The sequence below is a fragment of the Nerophis lumbriciformis genome, linkage group LG20 (assembly GCF_033978685.3).
Source record: "Nerophis lumbriciformis linkage group LG20, RoL_Nlum_v2.1, whole genome shotgun sequence".
NCBI classification, from domain to species: Eukaryota; Metazoa; Chordata; class Actinopteri; order Syngnathiformes; family Syngnathidae; genus Nerophis; species Nerophis lumbriciformis.
In genome coordinates this window covers 5614020-5628998 of record NC_084567.2, presented here as the reverse complement: position 1 = coordinate 5628998, position 14979 = coordinate 5614020, and the positions used below count along the sequence as shown (strand labels likewise).

The 14979-nt window shown below is 42.6% G+C and overlaps 2 protein-coding genes across 2 annotated transcripts in view; both read right to left on the bottom strand.

Annotated features, from left to right (window-relative positions):
• Nucleotides 1-8685, bottom strand: part of LOC140679663 (uncharacterized) — an 82095-nt gene extending 73410 nt beyond the window's left edge. The window contains exon 1 of the mRNA XM_072915516.1: nucleotides 8679-8685. Within this exon, the coding sequence (XP_072771617.1) occupies nucleotides 8679-8685 (7 nt within the window). The remainder of the gene's footprint in view (nucleotides 1-8678) is intronic.
• Nucleotides 8516-10366, bottom strand: LOC133619371 (uncharacterized). Its single transcript, XM_072915515.1, has 2 exons — nucleotides 10345-10366; nucleotides 8516-10216 (listed from the first exon to the last, which is right to left on the bottom strand). The coding sequence occupies exons 1-2, from the start codon at nucleotides 10364-10366 to the stop codon at nucleotides 9021-9023; spliced, it is 1218 nt and encodes a 405-aa protein (XP_072771616.1). The 3' UTR covers nucleotides 8516-9020.
• Between the last annotated feature and the right edge of the window lie 4613 nt (nucleotides 10367-14979).

Here is a 14979-nt window from a genome sequence, read left to right as displayed (position 1 = left end):
TCAAAGTTTTCTCCTTCTTCTACATGTACAGACGCTTGTGGAATTCACACATGGATACCTTAAGAAAAAGCGATTGCAGCTATTTGGGATACAACACTTCTCAAACGACAAGACAACATTCGAATGTCCAGGTCAGCTGTGATTCTACTTACCGAAAAACTTTGTCCATTTGTCGAAGGAGAGATAACGAGAATGCGGGCTCCCATGGATCAGATTAAAAAAAAGGTAGCGTCGAGGGAAGACTACGGAAAATGGCAAATGCTTTTTTTGGATACACTCGAGGGAGTACTGGAAAGTGGTCCCCCGGGTGATTCCCTTGTCCTACTGGGGGACTTCAACCTTCATGTTGGCAACGACAGCGAAACCTGGAGAGGCGTGATTGGGAAGAATGGCCGTCCGGATCTGAACCCGAGTGGTGTTTTGTTATTAGACTTTTGTGTCCGTCACAGATTGTCCATAACAAACACCATGTTCAAACATAAGGGTGTCCATATGTGCACTTGGCACCAGGACACCCTAGGCCGCAGTTCCATGATCGACTTTGTAGTTGTGTCATCGGATTTACGGATTTTGGACACTCGGGTGAAGAGAGGGGCGGAGCTTTCTACCGATCACCACCTGGTGGTGAGTTGGCTGCGTCTTCCTATGAGGAAGCAGTGCCTGGGGAATCTGTGGTGGGCTCTCCTATTTCTGGGGCTGAGGTTGCTGAGGTAGTTAAAAAGCTCCTCGGTGGCAAGGCCCCGGGGGTAGATGAGATCCGCCCGGAGTTCCTTCAGGCTCTGGATGCTGTGGCGCTGTCTTGGTTCACAAGACTCTGCAGCATCGCGTGGACATCCTGGTCGTGGAACTGTGGATCATCTCTATACTCTCGGCAGGGTCCTTGAGGGTGCATGGGAGTTTGCCCAACCAGTCTACATGTGCTTTGTGGACTTGGAGAAGGCATTCGACCGTGTCCCTCGGAAAATCCTGTGGGGAGTGCTCAGAGAGTATGGAGTATCGGACTGTCTGATTGTGTCGGTCCGCTCCCTGTGCGATCATTGTCAGAGCTTGGTCTGCATTGCCGGCAGTAAGTCGGACATGTTTCCAGTGAGGGTTGGACTCCGCCAAGGCTGCCCTTTGTCACCCATTCTGTTCATAACTTTTATGGACAGAATTACTAGGCGCAGTCAAGGTGTTGAGGGGATCCGGTTTGGTGGCTGCAGGATTAGGTCTCTGCTTTTTGCAGATGATGTGGTCCTGATGGCTTCATCTGGCCAGCATCTTCAGCTCTCACTGGATCGGTTTGCAGCCGAGTGTGAAGCGACTGGGATGAGAATCAGCTCCTCCATCTCCGGGTTGGGTAGGAGACCATGCCCCAAGTGGAGGAGTTCAAGTACCTCGGAGTCTTGTTCACGAATGAGGGAAGAGTGGATCGTGAGATCGACAGGCGGATCGGTGCGGCGTCTTCAGTAATGCAGACGCTGTATCGATCCGTTGTGGTGAAGGAGCTGAGTTGGAAGGCAAAACTCTCAATTTACCGGTCGATCTACGTTCCCATCCTCACCTATGGTCATGAGCTTTGGGTTAAAACCGAAAGAACAAGATCACGGGTACAAGCGGCCAAAATGAGTTTCCTCCGCCGGGTGGCGGGGCTCTCCCTTAGAGATAGGGTGAGAAGCTCTGCCATCCGGGGGGAGCTCAAAGTAAAGCTTCTGCTCCACCACATGGAGAGGAACCAGATGAGGTGGTTCAGGCATCTGGTCAGGATGCCACCTGAACGCCTCCCTAGGGAGGTGTGTAGGGCATGTCCAACCGGTAGGAGGCCAGGGGAAAAACCCAGGACACGTTGGGAAGACTATGTCTCCCGGCTGGCCTGGGAACACCTCGGGATCCCCGGGAAGAGCCGGTCGAAGTGGCTGGGGAGAGGGAAGTCTGGCCTTCCCTGCTTAAGCTGCTGCCCCCGCGACCCGACCTCGGATAAGCGGAAGATGATGGATAGAAGATGGCTCAGGTGTGATTCACTACAATAAGGCCCCACAGCACACTGGATTCCAGTTAATTGAAATACCACAACACTGGATATTGTTCAGATAAGTTACATTTAAGAACTTGCACACAAAGCAACACTGGAGATGGCTATGAGGGCGCATTTTCCGCGCATGCGTATTAGGTCGTGTTGCGCCGGCAGACGGAGTGGGAGGGGGTCTTAAACGGTGGCATTGTGTGTGTGTGGACAAGGATAAGGTTAGGTGGGATTTATCCTGGATAACCTTAGCTTGCTTAGTGTAGAAGGGGCCTTAGAGATAGTGGCTGTTATGTCCACTCAAAAATCCATCCAATAACTTGATGGACTCGAGGAACAACTTAGTTTAGTAATGCTCGCTAACTTTTCTATTAGTGGCATTTACCAAAACATAGGAAAGAGAAACTCTTATGCTTTAATAAAAAAATTCAGACAGTGACCAAACAACTGTAGGCTAGTCTTCAAAACACGCTGCTAACGAGTCGTTGCTCGCGACTTGAACACGTCCATTCTTTTCTGTTACTTGACGACACGACAAACTGTACAGAGACTTTGTTAAATGTGACTAAATACTCACCTCACCTCAAGACCACGACATGATGAAAATAAAAACACACCAAACGAAAGCCTATTGTGTGTCTTTAACCAGTTTTGTAATGTTCCTGTGTCTTTAAGTTGATAGGTCAATCTGTGACGTCATTTCCCCTTTAAAGCACGTCTTTGTCAGAATAGCCGGTTTCAATCAATGGTGGCAGCCAGCCTTGTGTGCGTTGACGACTAAATGTAAGTTTTGTCACATACTGTTACAGCATTTGAACTGAATGTCGTGCCTTGCTACTTCTGCAAATGTTTGGTGCATCGTATGCTAAGTTCAGTTGTGTTTGGGTCAATTGAGAGATAATTAGTCTCGTTGACGGCGTTTACATTCACGTGTAGTTTATTTAGGAGTTTGGCCTTTAGATGGCGACAGAGACCACATAATCGCCATTTATGGCTCTGAAGCTTAGAAACTTGTTTGAAGTTCATGCATAGTTAAATGCAGTATATATGTTGTTGTCATGCACACCTTTATATTATATTATATTATATTATGTATGCATATACATGTATATTGCTGCATATTAATGAGTATATAATTGGATTGTAATTTTTCCTCTTTTCTCTATTTGTTTAGACCACACACACACACACACACACACACACACACACACACACACACACACACACACACACACACACACACACACACACACACATTCGCATCTACATTTCAGCAATAAAGATGATTAAAGGATTCTCTGGCCGGAATCTGTCCATCGTGTCCCAACTCTAAAAGAACTACTATCCCTTCCTTACACACACCAAACGAGCCTAACAGAGTTGTTGTTTTGCTTTTAGTTTATAAATTTGACTTTTGCATTCTTTCATCTCCTCTGATGTGAACTCCACTGCCTTCTTCAAGCTAACAATCATGGCGGCTCTTTCTTTACATTCTTCAACAAGGTCGGCTCATTTAGACTTTAAGGGCTTGAAATGGTTTTCAAATGACAAAACTTCAAGTCACTCACCTTCATCTTTCGTCTTTATCTCCGTTGGTGATTTGCTGGAAGTTGATTCTCTTTCATGTTCTCTTTTAGCGGACGTCGCCATCTTAGCATAGCAGTAGTCGTCCATCTTCTATCACGTCTTCAATCTTCACTTCACATATCGCTCCAAACTCAATGCACGTTTCGTGGCTTTGGAAAATACCAATTGAGATATTTGTTGCTATATTTGCTGTGAATCATATGACTAAGATCGTGAATTCGAAGAATCTCCGAACAACCATAGCATGCGGTCCTCGTCATTTTGCTTCGCGTCAAGTACATTTGCGCATGCGCTACAAACCCGCCACTTCCGTTTCCTCCTCCACAACAGATGTTTTTCAAAATAAAGTAAATGTAATCTTGTTTTAAAACAATGGTTGGCAAAAGTATCTAACACTAAATAATGGACAACAACTCTTTGAAAATAAAAAATATATATATACAAGCACGTGCACAGACTTTTTCCATGGCTGTTGTTCAAACCAGAAAAAGGGCAAACATTGAAGAAAAAAATCATACATTTTAAATACCAGAGGTGTGGACTCGAGTCACATGACTTGGACTCGAGTCAGACTCGAGTCGTGAATTTGATAACTTTAGACTCGACTTGACAAAATGTAAAGAGACTTGCAACTCGACTTAGACTTTAACATCAATGACTTGTGACTTCACTTGGACTTGAGCCTTTTGACTTGCTACTTTCCCCAAAACCCAAAGCTTAAAAAGTTATTTGGGAGCGCTCCGTATCTTTCATTTTCTTCGTCTGTGTCTCTCAGCGTGTTGTTCCTGTCAGCTGGTGTGCTCTCTGTACAACAGCCAATCAAATTAGATCTACGTTGTTTTCATCACGCAGCATTCATCCAATCGAATTGCAGGAGAACTAATGACCAAGAGTTGTCAAACAACGCGGCGGTGAGAAACAATTATGCCAAAGTTGGTTTCGTTCGGGTATAAAAACTACGACTTGGTCAACAAAAAACGAATTGCCATATGCAAATCACGCAGTTCGAATATTACATACGGAGACGCAACAACTTCCAACTTCGTTCGACATTTGAAGTTGCACAAAGAAGGGTAAGTTTTGAATGCAAAATAACGTTTATTGGCTAAGTAACGTGACTTTTATTTGCTGTGTAGTTAAATCAGTGAGGCTGCAAACTCACTGCTAACGTTATAACCATAGACATCTTATAAGTAGACGCAGCATCGAGCGCTACTGCCTACTGGCGCAGACGAGACGCGTGGCCGCCATCTTGGAGTGGTGATCCGCTCCACTCAGAGCAATTCATTTGGCAGGAGCAATGAACTGTCAGCGCATTTAATTCATTTTACCTCACTGAATACCACTGATTTTCACGCACTTTTTTGTCATACGTGTAGCTATGATAACAGACACATGATTTATTATTAATAGTTTGCTTAACAGTAATGTAATATTCTTATACACTATAAGTGACCAGACTTCCGAGATCAAAACTGGGAATATAATCCCAGAGAAGGGGAAAAAACGGTAAACTATTTTTAAGTTGAAGAAACAATATGATTAGGTTATATATACATGTGTATATCCTGCATAAACAATGTATGAATACATTAGATATCTATATACCTTATAGACTGTATCTCTGTTGCTTCAGCAGCAGAGAGTTTATTCTGTCTTGACACATTGTATTGATATTTTGTATTACATTCTTCCCTTAAATGATCATGTTTATAGTGATTGTTTTATATGTATTTTTTACGTAAGTGGCTTTGGATAAAAGCGTCTGCCAAATACTTCAACATAAACATATATAAACACCTTAAAGTCTTTATATCAGCTAAAACCACCAATCTGTTTCACTGGATTCCGAATAAAACCAAATTCTGTCTTACCCAACAATGTTAGTATTTGAATATTGTTACTTGAAGACTTATTCCTGGTTACAATTATACTGTTAAGAAAGTATTATTTTATATTTTGCCTAAAATGAGAATGCATCATAATCAGTGGCGGTTGGTGAATTTTGTTTTAGGTGGGGCTGTTTTTTTAAACTGTTTTTTATCTAACAAACTGTTCTTAGGGTAATTTATATTTGCTTTTTAAATGTGTATTTTTATTTCTGTTTTAAATATTATTTTTTAGTCTGTCCTTTGCCTCTATTTATTTGTGGTGTACAGCCCTTTGTTTTTCAACTGTGCTTGTTTTTAAATGGCTTTATAAATAAAGTTGGTATGGTATGTAGGGAGGTTATCCGCCCCCCAGAAGATTTCTTTGTGATTTTCACATACAAATATTGAAGATCTTTGCTCCTTCTCAACTCTGTGCTAATATTCTTTTCACAAAACAAACCAATAGTACGTTAATGTCAAATCTTACTTACGAAAAGTAGTCCCCCGATTCCTATTTTCAACAGTCCGCTCATTTGAGCAGGAAAACGCTGAACACCAGCCCGGCCGGCATCTTTGTTTTCTACCTGTCAACTGTCAGTTTAGGCTGCTCGCCGGCTCCTCATCACCACTTCAAGATGGCGGCCAAATTGCTCGCGTCACAGCAGCCAATGCTGCGTCTACTTATAAGATGTCTATGGTTATAACTTCATTGCAAACACGGCAATCTGTTGCGTCCACTGCAGTTCGCTACTGTATTCATACTTTTTGTCAAGTGATTTTATTTAAGCAGGCTTGCATGAGGTACCTACACGTAACGTTACGTTAGTGAATGTATCACACACAGCAACGTAACGTTAGACGGCGGTCAGCAGCACCGCGGATTTTAGCCACCTACAAAAAGACAAACATAGTCAAATAAAGGTCAGTTAAAATGTATACTATATTAAGAATATGTGTACATATTGCATAGAGCCCTGACATCTAAAAAGTACCAACTCGGTTCATTGTCATGTTCATGTATTTGTTATGTTTTTCATGTGTACGCACACATAAACACACATACAGTATGAGATGAGATCAATGAGATAAGGTGAGAACAGGATAGAAACCGCTATGGAACTAGTTACAATGCAATATGCCATGGAAATACAATGTTAACACTTTTGTGCAAATAAGTACAGTGGAACTGGTTAATAGTGCTATTATGAAGTGCAATATCAGCACTATTTTTTTCCTGCAATTTCAAATGCACTTGTTTTAATAAATAAAAACAGCGTTTGATAAGCATACACAATCTGTGTAAATATATTAGTCTGTGGTAGGGCTGGGCGATATATCGATATGCGCGATATATCGCGGGTTCGTCTCTGTGCGATATAGAAAATGACTATCGTGATATTCGAGTATGCGTTCTCACGCCGTTGCTTTTAGCTGCTGGCATTACACTACAGGCTCTTCTCGCTCTTTCCTGTGTCTCCTTCTCTCAGACAGCAAGCGCAGCTCCTACATACGTCACATACTGTCACGTCATACGTCACATACGTATACGACCTCTCGCAGCAGAGAGGTAGCAGCATGGCTACCGTTAGCTGTGATGCTAGCGGTAATACGAGAGAAAGAAGGTGCGAATCTGGTAACAAATGAAGGAATAATTAATTCCCCCAAAAACAGCAGGGGGTCCATCGTCTGGCGGTGGTTTGGCTTCAAGTGGGAATATTTTGAACAGACAACCGTAATTTGTCAAATGTGGGGCGAAAGCGTTGCTATAAAAATTAGCATTTCTGCTAATATGTAGCATCATTTGAAAAGTCACCCGCTAGAGAATGAACTGTGCTTACTCCGCACGTCAACATCTCCGTTCGGTGCCACACGCCCATACCATTAAAATGCCAAAGCAAACATTTCTAGATCAACACCGTATGAAAAAAATGGTGATTTTTTTAGTTGTGATTTCCTTCTCTGCATGAAAGTTTAAAAGTAGCATATATTAATGCAGTATGAAGAAGAATGTTTTAATGTAGACACATAGAATCATCATACTGCTGTGATTTTATGCATCAAGTGTTCATTCAAGGCTAAGGCAAAATATCCACATATATATTGTGTATCGTGATATGGCCTTAAAATATTGCGATATTAAAAAAAGGCCATATCGCCCAGCCCTAGACTGTGGTTAAAAGGACTTGAAAGGACTCGCAACTTAAAATGCAGGATTTGGGACTTGACTTGAGACTTTCCATTCTTGACTTTGGACTTGACTCGAGACTTGAGGGCAAAGACTTGAGACTTACTTGTGACTTGCAAAACAATGACTTGGTCCCACCTCTGAATCATGGCGGCTCTTTCTTTACATTCTTCAACAAGGTCGGCTCATTTCTACTTTAAGGGCTTGAAATCCAAATAGCTTTCAAATGACAAAACTTCAACTCACTCACCTTCATCTTTCGTCTTTATCTCCGTTGGTGATTTGCTGGAAGTTGATTCTCTTTCATGTTCTCTTTTAGCGGACGTCGCCATCTTAGCATAGCAGTAGTCGTCCATCTTCTATCACGTCTTCAATCTTCACTTCACATATCGCTCCAAACTCAATGCACGTTTCGTGGCTTTGGAAAATACCAATTGAGATATTTGTTGCTATATTTGCTGTGAATCATATGACTTTAAGATCGTGAATTCGAAAATTCTCCCAAAAAATCATAGCATGCGGTCTTTGTCTTTTTGCTTGGCGTCAAGTACATTTGCGCTAGAATACAGACACTTCCTATTCCTACTCCACAACAGATGTTTTTCAAAATAAAGGCAATTTAATCTTGTTTTAAAACAATGGTTGGCAAAAGTATCTAACATCAAATAACGGACAACTACTGTTTGAAAATAAAAAAATTATATATACAAGCATGTGCACAGACTTTTTCCATGGCTGTTGTTCAAACCACAAAAAGGGCAAACATTGAAGAAAAACAATTCTACATTTTAAATACTACAAGAAACACATACATATTTTTCAACCCACTTAGTAGTTCAAAACCTTTAGAAAGTCAAATCATTACTCTGAATAAAGAAGAAAAGCACTAAGAGTGTAGATCTCCACCAGGACCATGTCGAGGGAGGTGGGGGTTGGGTTGTGGGTGTTGGGGGTTAATTGTTCATATGTCTCTGATTTGCACATCAATCAGTCTGAAGAGTAAAAGTTGGCAATTTGTTATGCAAACAGTTACCCAGCATCACTTATGCGTTAGTCAGTTTTGATACATCTCAATTTTGCAGTGAAAAAGGGTGTAGTGCAGGTTTTTGAGCGTGTACAAACTTGACACATGAGGCCCCAGGTCCCTGGACTGAAGAAGGAGTAACCAAGCACTTGAAGCATCATCTATCTTACTGTTCAGGAAGGTTTCAGATACAGAGAAGACATAGGGTCATGAGTGGATAAGATTATGCTCCAAATAATCCAAGTTTGTATGAATACCTCAGATATTTGTGAAAGAAGCAGTGAGGAGGTCCTGGGTAGGGTGGATGTCGCCACATATGAGCAACATACCACAAACTAAACAGCTAATTGGTTATTTTCCCTTGTGTGTTCTTATGTGTTTTACTGCGTCTGCTTTTTGTTGGAACCTTTTACAGCACACTGAACAACTAAATGGTTTTTCTCCAGCGTGTGTTCTCATGTGTAGAGTCAAACAGCTATTTTGAGAAAAGCTTCTGCCACAAACTGAACAATTAAATGGTTTTTCTCCTGTGTGTGTTCTCATGTGTTCAGTCAAATTACTCTTAACAGAAAAGCTTTTGCCACAAACTGAACAATTACATGTTTTTTCTCCTGTGTGTGTTCTCATGTGTTGAGTCAAATTACTCTTAACAGAAAAGCTGTTGCCACAAACTGAACAACTAAATGGTTTTTCACCTGTGTGTGTTCTCATGTGTTTAGTCAAATAGCTAGTTTGAGAAACGCCTTTGCCACAAACTGAACAAGTACATGGTTTTTCTCCTGTGTGTGTTCTCATGTGTTGAATCAAAGTGCTATTTTGAGAAAAGCTTTTGCAACAAACTGAACAATTAAATGGTTTTTCACCTGTGTGTGTTCTCATGTGTTCAGTCAAACTGCAATTTCGCGAATAGCTTTTGCTACAAAGGGAACAATTAAATGTTTTTTCTCCTGTGTGTGTTCTCATGTGTTGAGTCAAACCACATTTTCGAGAAAAGCTTTTGGCACAAACTGAACAACTGAATGGTTTTTCACCTGTGTGTGTTCTCATGTGTCGAGTCAAACTGCTCTTTTGAGTAAAACTTTCAGCACAAACTGAGCAGCTCAAACATGTTTTACCTCTCTTCTTTGTAGAGCATTCAGAGTGTTTGTTGTCAGTGTGAGTCCTCATATCACCTTCACAGTCTTTATCGCTGCTCAAAGTTACTTCAACCTCGTCTTCAGCCTCACTATCTGATAGTGGAGCTAAGAGGTTGTCTACTTGTGGTTTCTCTTCATCATCTTCAGCCTCACTGTCTGATAGTGGAGCTAAGAGGTTGTCTACTTGTGGTTTCTCTTCATCATCTTCAGTCTTCACAGAGAGAATACTCAGTGGAAACTTGGTGTAATCAGCTTCCTCTCGTCCTAGAAGACACTCTCCCTCCTGAGTGATGCAGAGTTCCTCCTCTTCCTTTTTAATGCAGGGTGGTTGTGGAGTCTCCTGCTTCAAAGTGGAGCTCCCCCCTAACTGAGCGGAAACTTCTTCTGGATTACCGATCAGCTGCTGGACGTCTGCAAGACACAAACAACAAAAACACACTTTCTTCTATGTACTGTATGTGTGTGTAGTAGGGTTGTACAGTATACTGCTACTAATAAAGTATCGTGGTACTAATCAATTGAAATCTGTACTATACCACCTTTGAAAAGAACCGGTACCATTCTTTCATCTGAATGCCGCTGTGCGGCGGTGACTACCTCCAGGGCCCATGTTTTGTCGGGGGTAACACTGGGTCCATAAAGCTCCACTCTTTGGTCGGAAGGACGAGGCGGTCGATTAGTTACAACTTGGTCACTTTATTTATTATTTCCACAGGGCACAACCAGACATCCACCATGCTATTAACACTCCTGCACATGCTACCACTACCTCTCCTTACTCGCCCGCTCACTCACTGACGTCACTCAGACAACACGTTGACATTCTCACAAACACACATACTACTCTCATAAGTTAACCAGCTCCCCTGCTGGTTAACTTGATGCCAAATATTAGCGCAGTTAAAACTGCCCAATTAGCAGTCAACTAATGCAAGTGAAATGACTACATTTTGTAACAAATTCCTACAATGTTTTGTCTTTAATAAATGTGTTTTACCTGCTACATGGCTTATCTGTGTACATGTATTCATAGTTTTGTTTTTAGTACTTAATTAATAATTGTATTTTTCTTAAAGCACAGACCAGGAGTGGCAACGTTAAATCATGAATAATTTAATATAATGTCAGTAAAACTTTATGTTCTATTCTAATCTAATCCTTGATTATAGCAGACTATATGTAATATGGAAAATTGTAAATTGTTATTTGAGTGCAACGAGACAAGTCCAATGTGTTTAATGCATTTTAATTTATATTTTAACCTTGCAAAATTATTAATTGACTCTAAGTTTCTGTTTACAGTCAAAGCTTTCTCCTTCTTCTACATGTACAGACGCTTGTGGAATTCACACATGGATACCTTAAGAAAAAGCGATTGCAGCTATTTGGGATACAACACTTCTCAAACGACAAGAGAACATTCGAATGTCCAGGTCAGCTGTGATTCTACTTACCGAAAAACTTTGTCCATTTGTCGAAGGAGAGATAACGAGAATGCGGGCTCCCATGGATTAGATAAAAAAAAAAGGTAGTGTCGAGGGAAGACTAAGGAAAATGGCAAATGCTTTTTTTGGATACACTCAAGGGAGTACTGGAACGTGGTCCCCCGGGTGATTCCCTTGTCCTACTGGGGGACTTCAACGTTCATGTTGGCAACGACAGCGAAACCTGGAGAGGCGTGATTGGGAAGAATGGCCATCCGGATCTGAACCCGAGTGGTGTTTTGTTATTAGACTTTTGTGTCTGTCACAGATTGTCCATAACAAACACCATGTTCAAACATAAGGGTGTCCATATGTGCACTTGGCACCAGGACACCCTAAACCGCAGTTCCATGATCGACTTTGTAGTTGTGTCATCGGATTTACCGATTTTGGACACTCGGGTGAAGAGAGGGGCGGAGCTTTCTACCGATCACCACCTGGTGGTGAGTTGGCTGCGTCTTCCTATGAGGAAGCAGTGCCTGGGGAATCTGTGGTGGGCTCTCCTATTTCTGGGGCTGAGGTTGCTGAGGTAGTTAAAAAGCTCCTCGGTGGCAAGGCCCCGGGGGTAGATGAGATCCGCCCGGAGTTCCTTCAGGCTCTGGATGCTGTGGCGCTGTCTTGGTTGACAAGACTCTGCAGCATCGCGTGGACATCCTGGTCGTGGAACTGTGGACCATCTCTATACTCTCGGCAGGGTCCTTGAGGGTGCATGGGAGTTTGCCCAACCAGTCTACATGTGCTTTGTGGACTTGGAGAAGGCATTCGATCGTGTCCCTCGGAAAATCCTGTGGGGAGTGCTCAGAGAGTATGGAGTATCGGACTGTCTGATTGTGTCGGTCCGCTCCCTGTATGATCAGTGTCAGAGCTTGGTCTGCATTGCCGGCAGTAAGTCGGACACGTTTCCAGTGAGGGTTGGACTCCGCCAAGGCTGCCCTTTGTCACCCATTCTGTTCATAACTTTTATGGACAGAATTACTAGGCGCAGTCAAGGCGTTGAGGGGATCCGGTTTGGTGGCTGCAGGATTAGGTCTCTGCTTTTTGCAGATGATGTGGTCCTGATGGCTTCATCTGGCCAGCATCTTCAGCTCTCACTGGATCGGTTTGCACCCGAGTGTGAAGCGACTGGGATGAGAATCAGCACCTCCAAGTCCGAGTCCATGGTTGTTGCCCGGAAAAGGGTGGAGTGTCATCTCCGGGTTGGGGAGGAGACCATGCCCCAAGTGGAGGAGTTCAAGTACCTCTGAGTCTTGTTCACGAATGAGGGAAGAGTGGATCGTGAGATCGACAGGCGGATCGGTGCGGCGTCTTCAGTAATGCGGACGCTGTATTGATCCATTGTGGTGAAGGAGCTGAGTTGGAAGGCAAAACTCTCAATTTACCGGTCGATCTACGTTCCCATCCTCACCTATGGTCATGAGCTTTGGGTTAAAACCGAAAGAACAAGATCACGGGTACAAGTGGCCAAAATGAGTTTCCTCCGCCGGGTGGCGGGGCTCTCCCTTAGAGATAGGGTGAGAAGCTCTGTCATCCGGGGGGAGCTCAAAGTAAAGCTTCTGCTCCAACACATGGAGAGGAACCAGATGAGGTGGTTCAGGCATCTGGTCAGGATGCCACCTGAAAGCCTCCCTAGGGAGGTGTGTAGGGCATGTCCAACCGGTGGGAGGCCAGGGGGAAAACCGAGGACACGTTGGGAAGACTATGTCTCCCGGCTGGCCTGGGAACGCCTCGGGATCCCCCGGGAGGCGCTGGACGAAGTGGCTGGGGAGAGGGAAGTCTGGGTTTCCCTACTTAGGCTGCTGCCCCTGCGACTTGACCTCGGATAAGCGGAAGAAGATGGATGGATGGATGGAACCTTAGCCTGCTTAGTGTAGAAGGGGCCTTAGAGATAGTGGCTGTTATGTCCACTCAAAAATCCATCCAATAACTTGATGGACTCGAGGAACAACTTAGTTTAGTAATGCTCGCTAACTTTTTTATTAGTGGCATTTGCCAAACATAGGAAAGAGAAACTCTTCTGTTTTAATTAAAAAATTCAGACATCGACCAAACAACTGTAGGCTAGTCTTCAAAACACGCTGCTAACGAGTCGTTGCTCGCGACTTGAACACGTCCATTCTTTTCTGTTACTTGACGACACGACAAACTGTACAGAGACTTTGTTAAATGTGACTAAATACTCACCTCACCTCAAGACCACGACATGATGAAAATAAAAACACACTGTACGAAAGCCTATTGTGTGTCTTTAACCAGTTTTGTAATGTTCCTGTGTCCTTAAGTTGATAGGTCAATCTGTGACGTCATTTCCCCTTTAAAGCACGTCTTTGTCAGAATAGCCGGTTTCAATCAATGGTGGCAGCCAGCCTTGTGTGCGTTGACGACTAAATGTAAGTTTTGTCACATACTGTTACAGCATTTGAACTGAATGTCGTGCCTTGCTACTTCTGCAAATGTTTGGTGCATCGTATGCTAAGTTCAGTTGTGTTTGGGTCAATTGAGAGATAATTAGTCTCGTTGACGGCGTTTACATTCACGTGTAGTTTATTTAACGTCATTGCAACTGCGATGGCGGAGTTTGGCCTTTAGATGGCGACAGAGACCACATAATCGCCATTTATGGCTCTGAAGCTTAGAAACTTGTTTGAAGTTCATGCATAGTTAAATGCAGTATATATGTTGTTGTCATGCACACCTTTATATTATATTATATTATATTATGTATGCATATACATGTATATTGCTGCATATTAATGAGTATATAATTGGATTGTAATTTTTCCTCTTTTCTCTATTTGTTTAGACCACACACACACACACACACACACACACACACACACACACACACACACACACACACACACACACACACACACACACACACACACACACACACCTACCTTTCAGCAATAAAGATGATTAAAGGATTCTCTGGCCGGAATCTGTCAACGTGTCCCAACTCTAAAAGAACTACTATCCCTTCCTTACACACACCAAACGAGCCTAACAGAGTTGTTGTTTTGCTTTTAGTTTCTAAATGTGACTTTTGCATTCTTTCATCTCCTCTGATGTGAACTCCACTGCCTTCTTCAAGCTAACAATCATGGCGGCTCTTTCTTTACATTCTTCAACAAGGTCGGCTCATTTAGACTTTAAGGGCTTGAAATGGTTTTCAAAGGACAAAACTTCAACTCACTCACCTTCATCTTTCGTCTTTATCTCCGTTGGTGATTTGCTGGAAGTTGATTCTCTTTCATGTTCTCTTTTAGCGGACGTCGCCATCTTAGCATAGCAGTAGTCGTCCATCTTCTATCACGTCTTCAATCTTCACTTCACATATCGCTCCAAACTCAATGCACGTTTCGTGGCTTTGGAAAATACCAATTGAGATATTTGTTGCTATATTTGCTGTGAATCATATGACTTTAAGATCGTGAATTCGAAGAATCTCCGAACAACAATAGCATGCAGTCCTCGTCTTTTTGCTTGGCTTCAAGTACATTTGCGCATGCGCTAAAAGACAGCAACTTCCGTTTCCTACTCCACAACAGATGTTTTTCAAAATAAAGTAAATTTAATCTTGTTTTAAAACAATGGTTGGCAAAAGTATCTAACATTAAATAATGGACAACAACTCTTTGAAAATAAAAAAAATATATATACAAGCACGTGCACAGACTTTTTCCATGGCTG